Source organism: Amphibalanus amphitrite, unplaced genomic scaffold, assembly GCF_019059575.1.
Source record: "Amphibalanus amphitrite isolate SeventyFive unplaced genomic scaffold, NRLGWU_Aamphi_draft 000721F_arrow, whole genome shotgun sequence".
Lineage (NCBI taxonomy): Eukaryota > Metazoa > Arthropoda > Thecostraca > Balanomorpha > Balanidae > Amphibalanus > Amphibalanus amphitrite.
This window is the reverse complement of record NW_024882215.1, coordinates 684-13,158: the sequence shown is the minus strand read 5'-3', so window position 1 is coordinate 13,158 and position 12,475 is coordinate 684. Positions and strand designations below refer to the sequence as shown.

Here is a 12,475-nt window from a genome sequence, read left to right as displayed (position 1 = left end):
GTTACGAAGGCACCAAAACTACTTCGTAAATGTTCAAATAGTTTATAAATTCGAATTCAGCTAAAAAAACTAGCCTAGAAACACGTAAAGCTCGAAAAAGTGAACCGAGGTCACCAATGTTCAATGACCTGACCTGACCTTCAGGTGACCTTGACATCCACCCAAATGCATGGGAGCAACATCAAATCACATATTTGAACGTTTGAAACCACGAAAAGCTTGCAAAGGCGCGGCTAATGTGAGCCGACATACGCCGAATCGCGATTCCGGCCAAACATGGGTTCGAGAAATAGGTCACAGGTCAAAGGTCACTTGGGTCAGGCTCATGAAATTTTCAGAGGTAGGTGTAAAATTGATCAACTCGAGGGTACTGAAAGTTTCGTCGCGATCGGCCGCTTTAAACGCGAGTTATTCGCGAAAAAAACCATGGGGGAGGGTCCATCCGACCCCCCCCCCCTCTACACATGCGATGGGTAATAAAAAATGCTTTTTATTTTGGGGGGTCAAGGTAACAAAATTTTAAAATCCGAGATAGCAGTTTTGTAGCGCCGTCTTTTCTCTACACGGCCACATAAAGAACATTAAAATTGCTCGTTAGCTGTAGCTTTTGTGAGCGTTTCAAGATTTCATTCTTTTAGCTCATTTTTGCTCGAACATGACCTCAGTTTGACCTCAACAACTCCTGACCTAAGGTGGCCTAGGTATACCTAACTTGAAATGTTTGTGTGATGGTGTTAACTTTATGTTTTGAAAGGTAGGTACTGAAAATTTGGCGGCGCTGCGCACCGCCGCGCCGTTTTTCCCTATTCAAGAAAAACCACAGGGGGGCAAAATGCCCCCATCAGGGCGCGGGATAAGACATAGGATAAGTCAATGGAGATTGGAGGGAATATGAAAAAAGAATATTTTGACACCGTAAATGGTCTCCAACTAATTCAAGCACATGAAATCGTGATTCGTGGTTTCCTATACTCCTAGCATTTATCGCAAGGTCCGATTATTCAGTTTTGCACTGTGGTAGGTATACGATAATACGGACTGTCACGAAGCTCGCTTCAGGTCATCGGATTATATTTTCAGTAACTCCCGAGCGAAATTTATTTAGTGAGGCACAACGGAATAGCCGCCTATGTAAGCAATAGATCCCGAAAGACCTGTCGAATCGATTGACATTCAATGTGACCTCATGCGACAAACTTTATGACCTGAGCGACTGCAAAGACCAAGTTGACCTTTTCTGATAAAAGTAATCATTCGACGCGCCTGGGCATGACGAACAGGATGGTGCCAAATTCCAAAATCACGACATCTTTATTATCCTTTACGAAGTTAATTACCAAAGCAGGCTCCTGCTTTTGGGGCCTTTCTGACCTCAGAGGTCACTGGCTGGCCTGAAAATTAACATTGTGTAGGTAAGTACCAGATACTTACTACGCCTTGTAAGGGCGCACACGGCTTTCTTCTGCGAAGCTCACAGCTCAAGTAGGTAGGGTTGAAACGGCGATGTGAACGGCGATGTGGAACGCCCCCCCCCCCCGCCGCTACCCTCGGCCGTCTTCCTTATGAAGAAACCCGATAAGTCCGGCAAGGGTTAAGCGTCGCTTTACAGGTCCCGCTCTAGCCTCATTTGTATGCAGCCGTGGATAGGCGGGATACCATACCGGTCGGAACTGCAAGCCAGGCTATAGTCCGACCGGCTCGGCCCGGTTGTGCGGCGCCGGCTATCTGCAGGTGTTTGTGTGCACAGTCAGTACCTACGTCCGACCACCCCGGCTGACGGCTCTGTGAGCGCTGGGTCTCTGACCGGCCGGTCTGTGTTTGCACAGTGATCGTTTGTGCAGAGGGCGGCGTCGACAGGACCTGTGTGCTTGACCTCGTTCTGACCTGCGACTGCGCCCACGTCTCCTCTCTGGCGGAGAGAGACATTCCAAACTCGGGGAGCGAGTCCAGCCTGAAGGTGGTCGGTGGTGTGAGCAGAGAGGGTGGGCGAGGGAGGTAAGTATTCGCTACCCTTTACTTTGCTCTTGTTTGATAATTGCTCTTAATTTACTGTAGTGTGTGCCTCGAAAGGCAGATGGGTATTTCCCACCTTTGTGCGTAACCAGGCCTTTCCGGCCAGACATGAGCGCGCTCATTACATTATGCCCGGCCGACTCATTCAATGTTCCGGGGATCGCATGGATGGAACATCTGCCGTCTCTACTTCCGTTGTAAATCTGGTGAGTGGTGACGCCATCCCTATTACACCTGGATGACGTCACAGTATTTGAGCCTGGCGCGGCTGGCACCGTTCTGATTGGTCAGCCGGCGGGGCGGAGAGCCAATCAGCGCTCGGTGGCTGCCACCTGTCGGCTGCCGCCGCCGCCGCCCCAGCGCGGCCAGCTGTGCGGGCAGTTCGTCGCTGTGGGTCTGTTGCGTTGGTCCGCCGCTGCGCAGTTCCAGAATCTCACCGCGGAGCTATGAAGGCTGCTGTCGTGGACACGGGTCGCTCTGCGCGACTACGAGCGGGTATGAAGACTCCCCGCGCCCGGGCGGCGTCGGTCGACTGTGCCGATCAGGTGCAGCTGTACCTGAACCGCCTGACCGCCCTGGTGCCCTCTGCGCCCAAACACCGGCGGCTCTCCAGGCTGGAGGTGATTCAGTATGTCATCGACTACATCTGTGACCTGGAGGACACCCTACTCGGCCGCCAGCTGCCGCGCCACAGCGAGCGAGAGGACACCGAAAATGGTGACGACGCGAGCGAGCGCCCCAGGACGGCCGCCCACGCGAGGACGGCGCCGACCGCTCCGACCGAGGGTGACTCACAGGAGGATATGGACCGGTCTGATCAGGTGAGCACGCGGTGAGGTCGGAATGGGGACGGGGAGGGGATGGGGCGGCGACGGGTAGGGTGGTGGGGTGGTGACCTCTGGTCGCAGGGATGGGATGAGGTGGTGACCTCTGGTCGCAGGGATGGGAGAGAGAGGTGGCTTGCTGTGCTTGTGATATGTAAATTGCGGCCATAAATTATGTGCAGTATGAATGCTATTTGAGGTGCCACGAAACAGCGCTTTCATCTGAACACAACTGACCACCTAACTTGCAACGTCATCTAAAATCATTACTCAATTGTGCCCTGTGCGGCTGTGGGGCGCCGGCGGGCCGCCAGGTGTGGGCCGGTCGGCCGCAGCAGCCCCGCATACCGCCGCGTCTGGTGAGCGCACCGCTCCCTCTCAGCGGGCCCTCCATTGTGGGCGTCACCTTGACGCAGCTGCGGCGGCGCATCGTACCAGCTCGCGGCGTGACGTGCTCGCTTTGATCCCTTCCAGCCGCCGCCGCCGCCGCCAGCTGCTGGCTCGTAACCGCCCGCCGGACCGGAGGTGCGTCCGGCTGCCGGCCACCTGCGACCACTGCTCGCCCTCTGTGCGGCGGACCCGTCGAGCGAAACCGGCACCGGATCGACGTGGGAGCCGAGCTGGGAGCGCGCCTGGTCCGCCGCCGATCTGCGGGTCTGTCCCCCCGGGGACCGTTGGTGGGGTGGGGGGCGACCGGAGCCGCCCCCTCGGCGGGGACACCAGCTGTCCCAGCCATCTGTCCCACAGCCGGACGGACGGACGGACGGGACAGATGTGACAGACACACAGGCCGGGTGTGACAGATGAACGAGCCGCTGCCGGCTGCTCGAACGGGTCGATATTACCCCGTGATCGGCCCGCACCGTCCTCCTGATATTTTATTTGACTGACGTACGTACACTGACGGATCCAGAAAGGTGGTATTGAACGCTGCGAGGGGCATTTTCCCAAAAACATAAGATTTTAAAATCTCCTCGGATTTCGCTTTCTCGTGCATTGCGGTGCAATGTACATAATGATAATTGTTTCGTATAAATGTTCCCTCGTTTTCTTTCTCTGCAAGGAAAACGACACCCTTTTATCAATAGCTGACACTGCAGAAGGGACGATTGCCCCTACATAATGCCTCCTCTACATGGATCCGTCAGTGTAACGCACTGAATGTTTAGTGTTGAACCCCGTCGGATAGACGGGTCGCAGATATCATAAGTTATCGTCAAACCTGTACCACCATTCGTGACAATGATGGAGCCCCTAACTGGCATTGTTAAAACCACAGAATGGTCATTAGTTTCGGCCACTCTGGCGTCCCATCCCCAGTCCGTCAGCTGCGGCCACGGACCCATCTGTGTGCCGACTGCATTGTCCACCCAATCCGGTGTGAGTGTCTGGCCAGTCGGAACGCTCTCTGACCGAGGGTGTCTCCCTCCCCGCTGAACACATAGGAGTGTCGCGGCAGCAGCTGTGCACACTGTCCGCCCCTCCCCTCTCCGGTCTACCCTCCTCCCCGTGCAAACACCACATCCGTGAGCCGACCGATTCGCCGTCTGTCGCCCGTTCGAGCCGCGGCGCTATCTTTTGTTGCGGGTGTTTGTATATTGTTATCTGTATCTGTGATATGAATTATATATAGCGTGTTTGTGTACGTGTCGTGCTCGTGTGTGACACTGTCTAGTAGCCGGAGTGGCCAAGTACAAAGTGTGACGTGACGTGTGTGCACGGTGGGTGACGGTGTCGTGACGGGCGCCGTCACGTGTCGAGAAATACACAGCTGTTAGAAATGGTTGCTGTGTTTTGAAAAGAAAACGATTCTCTACGCCTCGAGACGGTGTTTTGTTAGAATTCATTGGCGAGTTGATGGATTTTCTGTAGGTTTGTGAATCGTGAACAATGTCGATTATTTTTGCTGGTTAGTAGTCGATTAATTAAACGGTAGTATTTAATAACAATAATCTTTACTACAATCTCATTTCGTTGCGTTGCAAAAGTGGTTTACCTATAGGTGGGACAGAAAAGATGCACTGCTGCTAATAAATAACACACATAATTGGTATTTACCTAGGGTCTGCTCTTATAACGGGCTTACATCTACTGAGGATTAAGTGCCTAATTCATTGCTTCCTACGAGACGGAAATAGAACGACGATCACCACTTCACGTCTTGTAACTGTCTTAGGTATGCTTAATACGGTATAACCTGTATTTTTCTTAATGAGCCCTGAGTAACATTGCAGTTTGCAGGCGCCTCTCTGCTCGCCATCTGTTGGCAGTGGGTCCGCGGCGGGTTGGAGGTGCCGTGGGAACAGAGTCCATCAGCGGTGGGCCGGCTGTCAGGTGGTCATTAGAGCTCCGTATTACCCTCGGTCAGCCGGCAGACCGTGGGTGCACACCGCCGTGACCAGTCGGTCAAGTGGCCCGCGGCGACCGGACGGTCATTTCGTGAACCGCCGCCCGCGACAGGGCGAATTAGTCAGCCTGGGCCGGCGGGCTCTCCCATGCGTGGACAAATAGACGGTGATTTTGTTTACAGAACATAGGCTGGAGGTGTCATAGGCATGGGAACAAATTATATAGAACAGACGGGAGTGAGATAATGATGATGAAGTAATTGAAATGAATGTAACTACACGGCATTTCCCACAATAATTCGTGTTTCAATCAGCTTTGATTGAATCAGCAAAGCACTGGTCTAACAATTAGCAAAGGCACAAATTACATCTTTATATTTTCCAACGCAAACAGAATGAAGACATGTCTGATAATTTCCTCGATAGCAGTATATGTGTCCTTCAACTATATATGACCCATGGGCTTTGCAGCCCACCACTTTTTCCCATAAATTGAATGAAAAAAGTGAGCTGAACCAATCTGCATCAGTTAATTCGTTTTTTTTTTGCGCAAGTCTCAGGACAAACCAATAAAACTTCTATGTTTATCGAATAACATTACCTATTGAATAGGTCGATCTATTCACTTTCAGCAGAATACACAATACACATACCTATCTCGAACCGTTTTATACCTACCTCTGTTCACACGTACATCTTCGGACATGTTACACATAATCAAGTTAAATTTAGCAATAAAGTGCGTTACAAAATATTTATTCCATCACTGATCACCGAAAGCGTTACACACGTTGCTCCATCATCCCCCATTATGCTTCATTACCAAGGGCTCAATAGCTTTACCTATACGTGATGTCTTGGCATAAAATGTTGTACTATATGTCATATGACGACACGAAAGTTTAAGGAAAATACATGTTTTGATAAGTAATTTATAACCACACTCAACAGACATTGTCACGATGGTTTTTCATTGCTGGATGCCCAGATTACACACAAAACACAGTTAATTATACCTTTGAATGTGAGAGAACGAGTGTCAAATAGCAGGTGCCGCGGCCCTCCATTTGTGTCACTGCCGCCCTCTGACCCCTCCCCACCCCCCACCAGGGGAGGGGCGGGCTGCCGTGCACGTGCACTGAAATGTCAGATAAGTGACGCACGTCGGCGACTCGCAGCTGCCCGGCGCGGCGCGGCGCGGTCCTGTTCCACGTGTGAGCCCGAACTGTGTCCTGGTCAGTGCATTATATACCGTGAATATGACGGACGGATGCCTGCACCCTGACATATGTTTGTTTGTTTGCTCGATTTTATTGTTCATTATCACAAATATTTTGATAGGCACAAGTCTTAGATTGGCATAAAAGCTTTACAGCTTATAAGTTTAACAGCGGATTTATATGTGACATGGCTTTGGCGAACGTGACATTAACAAACAATGGAGGGTCAAGTTTTATTTCATGGTCATCTTTTTACGTGCAACATATTTTTGGACGATCTGAGTAAGAGCGGTTGTCGAAAAAAAAGAAACCCCGAAGTCCATTCTGCAGTTAAGCGCGGTGCAATTATAGAAACGGTAGGTACTGAAGGACATGTGGGACAGATGTGGCTCTGATTTTCCATTGATCTTCCCCACTATCGCGGTCCGGGCCGGGCCGAACCGACCTCGGCCCACTCAGCGGCCCGCATGTGCCGCCGATGAGGTCACACCTGCCCCGGTGGATAGGTGTGCGGGCCGACCGTGCAGCGGGCCAAGGGCCGAGAGGGCGCGGCGGCGAGGGTGGCTGGTGCTGTCACCCTCACGGCGAGGGTGACTGGTGCTGGTGCCTGTCAGGGATCGGTGCGGGGGATTAGCGGAGACCACGGGAAGGATTCTGCCTTTCTCCGCGTCAATTCGCTCGCTGTTGGTTCAGTTGTGCTCCTATTTCGATTCGTCTCTGTGGGATATGGTCTATATAGGTTAATTCAAGCATGTGAAACGTAACAATGCCTTATTCGCATTCCTCTTTGCTCCACACCGACACAGGGCACAGATATATCGGACATGCTATAAGTATGTAGATAATTCGATATTCTGTATTCGGTATTTGTATAAGCCGACTACATGAGCCTTCCTTGCGAGTAGCAAAGTAATATTGTTCCTCGCAGCCCATTTTCAGTGGCAGTCATGAGAACCGAAGCAGCGCCGCCGACGTGCGGAACTGATCGGGGAGCGAAACACGCTTGTCATGTTAGTATAAGGTGGGCGTGCTGTCGACCGATAGACTGTGTGCTAACAACATCGCATTAGCGTCTCATCAGCCAGACGGCCACCGCCCACAGCGTCTCCGTCTGAGCCCACTGTCAGAGCGCCCACAATGACAGTCCCACAATCCCAGTCCCACGATCACGGTCCCACTGTCAGAGCGCCCACAATGACAGTCCCACAATCCCAGTCCCACGATCACAATCCCACTGTCACAGCGCCCACAATGACAGTCCCACAATCCCAGTTCCACAATCCCAGTCCCACTGTCAGAGCGCCCACAATCCCAGTCCCACAATCCCAGTCCCACGATCACGGTCCCACTGTCAGAGCACCCACAATGATAGTCCCACAATCCCAGCCCCACGATCCCAGTCCCACGATCACGGTCCCACTGTCAGAGCGCCCACAATGACAGTCCCACAATCCCAGTCCCACGATCACATCCCACTGTCACAGCGCCCACAATGACAGTCCCACAATCCCAGTCCCACGATCACAGTCCCACTGTCACAGCGCCCACAATGACAGTCCCACAATGACAGTCCCACAATCCCAGTCCCACGATCACGGTCCCACTGTCAGAGCGCCCACAATGACAGTCCCACAATCCCAGTCCCACGATCACATCCCACTGTCACAGCGCCCACAATGACAGTCCCACAATCCCAGTTCCACAATCCCAGTCCCACTGTCACAGCGCCCACAATGACAGTCCCACAATGACAGTCCCACAATCCCAGTCCCACGATCACGGTCCCACTGTCAGAGCGCCCACAATGACAGTCCCACAATCCCAGTCCCACGATCCCGGTCCCACTGTCAGAGCGCCCACAATGACAGTCCCACAATCCCAGTCCCACGATCACAGTCCCACTGTCAGAGCGCCCACAATGACAGTCCCACAATCCCAGTCCCACGATCACGGTCCCACTGTCAGAGCGCCCACAATGACAGTCCCACAATCCCAGTCCCACGATCACGGTCCCACTGTCAGAGCGCCCACAATGACAGTCCTACAATCCCAGTCCCACGATCACGGTCCCACTGTCAGAGCGCCCACAATGACAGTCCCACAATCCCAGTCCCACGATCACAGTCCCACTGTCAGAGCGCCCACAATGACAGTCCCACAATCCCAGTCCCACGATCACAATCCCACTGTCAGAGCGCCCACAATCAGAGTCCCACAGTCACTCGTTCCTGACTGTCACAGAGAGGTCTGAGAGACACATCTGTCAGAGATGTGGTCTGTCGGGGAGGCACGTCTGTCAGAGAACTATAAGTATGTCTGTCACAGAGTTATGTCTGTCGCAGACCGGTCCGGGAGGGCATGTTTGTCAGGAAAACGCGTCTGTCACATGCAGCGGCCCGAGAAGTACGTCTGTCACGGAACAGTCGGTGGGGAGGCACATGGTCCGGGAGGCACGTCTGTTCGTGGGGCACGTCTGTCACACAGGCCGGCCTGCGGGGCACGTCTGTCCGGCAGGCACGTCTGTCACAGATGGCCGGCCGTCCCGCGGCTGACACCCGAGCTGACAGTGGTCGCCCGGCGCTGACAGATGGCGACCGGAGCCGACTGCGACACCCAGCCGCACTGTGCACGGCAGCTGCCGCCGAACCGAACGGCGGCGGATTGTGGGGAGGGCTGTGCCGAACGGCGCAATGCTGCCGACTGCCGTGGCTTAGTGCAGATGGGGCTTAGTTTTGGTAATGAGACCAGTGTAACTTGCTGTTGGAGTAACTCGCATTTGAGTTGTTCACCTCACGCATGAGGTCTCATCAGTTTGGCTTTATTTACTGCAGCTCATGAGTCTATCGAGGAGTGAAGTGACTCATTGACTCCGTCCGTGACTCACTAAGTCAGTGAGTCTCCGAGATACTGTTGCTGTTTGCCGAACTCACTTGTGTCGTGGAATTATCATTCCGCCTTGCAAAGAAAACCCCCCGAAAATGGACTCCTGATCTCCGAACAATGCGACTCCGTTCAACTATTGTTAAACAAACGGTCTATATTTTGACAACTATAAAGTTAACGAGACGCACGAACCCTGTAACATGCCCTAGAACATATAAACTGCAGGGCTCGGTGAGAGGCCTTATTGCAGCATCATTGTACCAGTAAAACGCCTTTTGGGCGAAGAACGAGCGAGCGAGATAGTGAGCCCTGCACGTGCGAAAGGGCGAGAGGGTACTTCCAACGGGCTTGCGCAAAGCACCCTTCTAACCGGTCGCTAGCGGTGTACCAAATTTGAACGCAATCGGCCCAGCCATTCCTGAGATCTGGAAGCGGCATTCTGCACGTGCGCACGTGCAAACGGGGTCCAAACTGACTTTTGCACGGCACCCTACTAACTGGTCCCCAACCGTGTACCAAATTTGAGCGCAATCGGCCCAGCCGTTCTCGAGATCTGGAAGCGCCCCCTGCACGTGCGCACGTGCAGTAGCACCTTAACCGCAACACATGGGAATGCATTGTCTGATGGGTGCCTACCTGTATGCCAAGTTTCAGCAAAATCGCCCCAGTAATTACCGAGTTATTAAAATGGGAACAAATTTGACACCTCTTATTGTTGTATTTTGCACGTGCACTGGGGTGACCCACATGCATCGAGAGTATCCTATTTTTTGGTAGAAGGGATGCTGCTACCCTACAAAAGTTACCGCAAGCCAATCGCCCAAGCGGCTGCTGAGATATGAGCCTCTCAAAATCACTACTTTTGCAAAACAGCTTGAACACCCTTGACTTCTCACGTGGCACGTGCCACGCCGGCCACTGAGATGTATCAAAAGTAGTCAATTACGGGGTAGAAGGGATGGGGCTACCCAACAAAAAAGACCGCAGGCCAATCGGTCCAGCGGTTGCTGAGATATAAGCCTCTCAAAAGCGTTACAGGCCGGGCCGGGCCGGGCCGGGCCGGGCCGGGCCGCTCATACTGAGATTTTTCCGCTATATTGAAAAGACTCACTTCGCTCGCTGCGCTCGCTCGCTCGTAATCACCCGTTACCTATAAAGAACTAGGACCTGCAATGTATCCCGAAAGTAACCCCCGTAAATCTACAGACATAAAAAGTTGGGCATGCTTCCATGGTCAGCCGGCCATGGGCAGCTGTGTGAGATGACTTCACGTTGTGGTGACGGTCCCGGAGCCTTCACACAAAGACAGTCAGCGACTGTCGACATCTGACTAGCTCACTAATTGGAAGGAGAGCGAGTCAAAGCTCAGAGCTCACCGAGCTTCAGCCGAGCCGGTGAATGAAGAGCTGGAGTCATGCTGGAATGTCATGGTAGTTAGCGAGTAGGGTTGAATGCTTGCGTTGATAGATGTGGGTGGGACGCTGTCGCTTTCGTATGAATGCGGTAACGATCCATCAAAATGATTAACGATGAATTTCGTTACGGTAATGCTCGTCACAGTGCACCATTTATTTTCCGCTGACCGCATCGTTGAATGGTGAATGTACTGGTCTGATTCGTCGAATCACTGTCGAGTGCCGTACGGCGCTCTGAACCAGCCGTCAGACCAACACGCAACATCAGCGGCCGGCGGGACCTCGCATCCAACAGCGCTGAATGAGCGCCTGTTGCTGTGAATGGCTCTCACTTTTACCAAACCATTCAGAAATGTGACAGCGAGCGGCGTGGCTGGCCGTGTCCCAGTGTCAGCCCGACCCGACCCGACCGCCTCCGGCTCGGAGCGGGGCGTGGGAACGGAAGTGATGCCACGGCGGAGCGGAACCGACCGGAACCGGGCGGACCGCGCCCACAGCGGTCCGCCGGCGCCCCCGGGTCCACACCCATCCCACAGAGCCGCTGATTTCAATTCATGGATCCGGCCGTGGCACTACTGAAATGGGAGGGGGCTGGGGAGGGGTGAAGTTTAAAGGTATAGATACGCCTTTTTGGGCTATTTCCGTTTTCTGCCGTTGAACTAATAGCATCACTCTTTTCAAACAGAGTACGAATGCCTTAGCCCATGGCTTAGCTAACCTAAGCCCACAGAGTAATTGCCGTTTTCCAGGCCCTATTTGTTATTCCGTCTGGCCTTGAGACGCTGTTTAGGAGCCTCTTTTGGCCTTTCACCCATTCGAATCCTGGGAGCGCCGCCTTATTATCACAGCAGGCGATCGGGACGTGGGGGCGTTCCCTGTGTCAATACATTTACCTGATGCGGTTATTTTGCGGCTGTGGCCGCTCTCACCCGTTCTGACCACACAGGTGACCACCGATGGCGCTGAGAGGCGCAGAGCGACTCCTCACGCGGCGTTAGGTCCCCTCGGTCCCAGGTTTGGCAGGTGTCTCCCACCGTCCCTTCCACCGTACCGGGGACGGCGCGCTGGGCAAAGAGGCGCCCGATGTACCGCTGGCGATGCCAAACAGGTCCGGGGTCCCTGTGGGCAGACAGCGCCCCACCCGGCCAGGCGCAGTCACTTGGTCACAAAACACTCGGCAGGGGCCGTCCTGTTGGACAGTCAAACAGAGTCGTAACGATCGGCCCCCTGGCGCGCCGGGCCGCTCGCTTTGTGTCCAGGTAAACCTTATTAGTCCCTTCCGTCGGCCGGCGGACAATGTCTGGAATTTCTCACGCGTCTCACACCTGTGGCCCCAATCCTGAGCCAACAGAGCGGCGCACGGAGGCAGTGACGGCCACCCTCGTCAGACGGGCGATTGGACCCTGCCGGCCCGAAATCTGTCAGCCCCGGCCACCGGGGAGGGACGGCGGGTCGGGACGGACGGGTCGGCTCCTGCGGTCCCGCGCCGGTTCCGTCTGTTTTTATGGGACCCGGACTCCCAGCCCAGGTCACCGTGACATAGCGTCCCTCGGCAGTGGCCACCGGGCCGACAGGCTGGTTAATTGCAGCTATAGACAGTGGCCAGATGGTGGAGCGTTTGGAGGACAGAGGGGGAATAGTCAGCGGACGCCAGTTGTGTGACGGACGGCTTCATTGCCAATCGCGGATGTCCTTGCCCTGAGCGCTCAGCTCGCCGACTTGTATTGTTCGCCCTATTCACTGTTCCGATTTGACGGCGTCATCCAAACAAG

General features: G+C 53.9%; 1 protein-coding gene across 1 annotated transcript; it reads left to right on the top strand.

Moving 5' to 3' along the window:
• Positions 1-2,357: 2,357 nt before the first annotated feature.
• LOC122365200 (DNA-binding protein inhibitor ID-4-like) lies at positions 2,358-4,620 on the top strand. The gene is made up of 2 exons (XM_043336197.1): positions 2,358-2,834; positions 3,312-4,620. Exons 1-2 carry the CDS (start codon positions 2,460-2,462, stop codon positions 3,342-3,344), a joined length of 408 nt encoding a protein of 135 aa, XP_043192132.1. The 5' UTR covers positions 2,358-2,459; the 3' UTR covers positions 3,345-4,620.
• The last annotated feature ends 7,855 nt before the right edge of the window (positions 4,621-12,475 follow it).

Coding starts and splice junctions, on each gene's coding strand:
- LOC122365200 (XM_043336197.1), top strand. CDS start 2,460: ATGAAGGCTGCTGTCGTGGACACGGGTCGCTCTGCGCGACTACGAGCG. Junction 2,835..3,311: donor ATATGGACCGGTCTGATCAG/GTGAGCACGCGG, acceptor GATCCCTTCCAG/CCGCCGCCGCCGCCGCCAGC.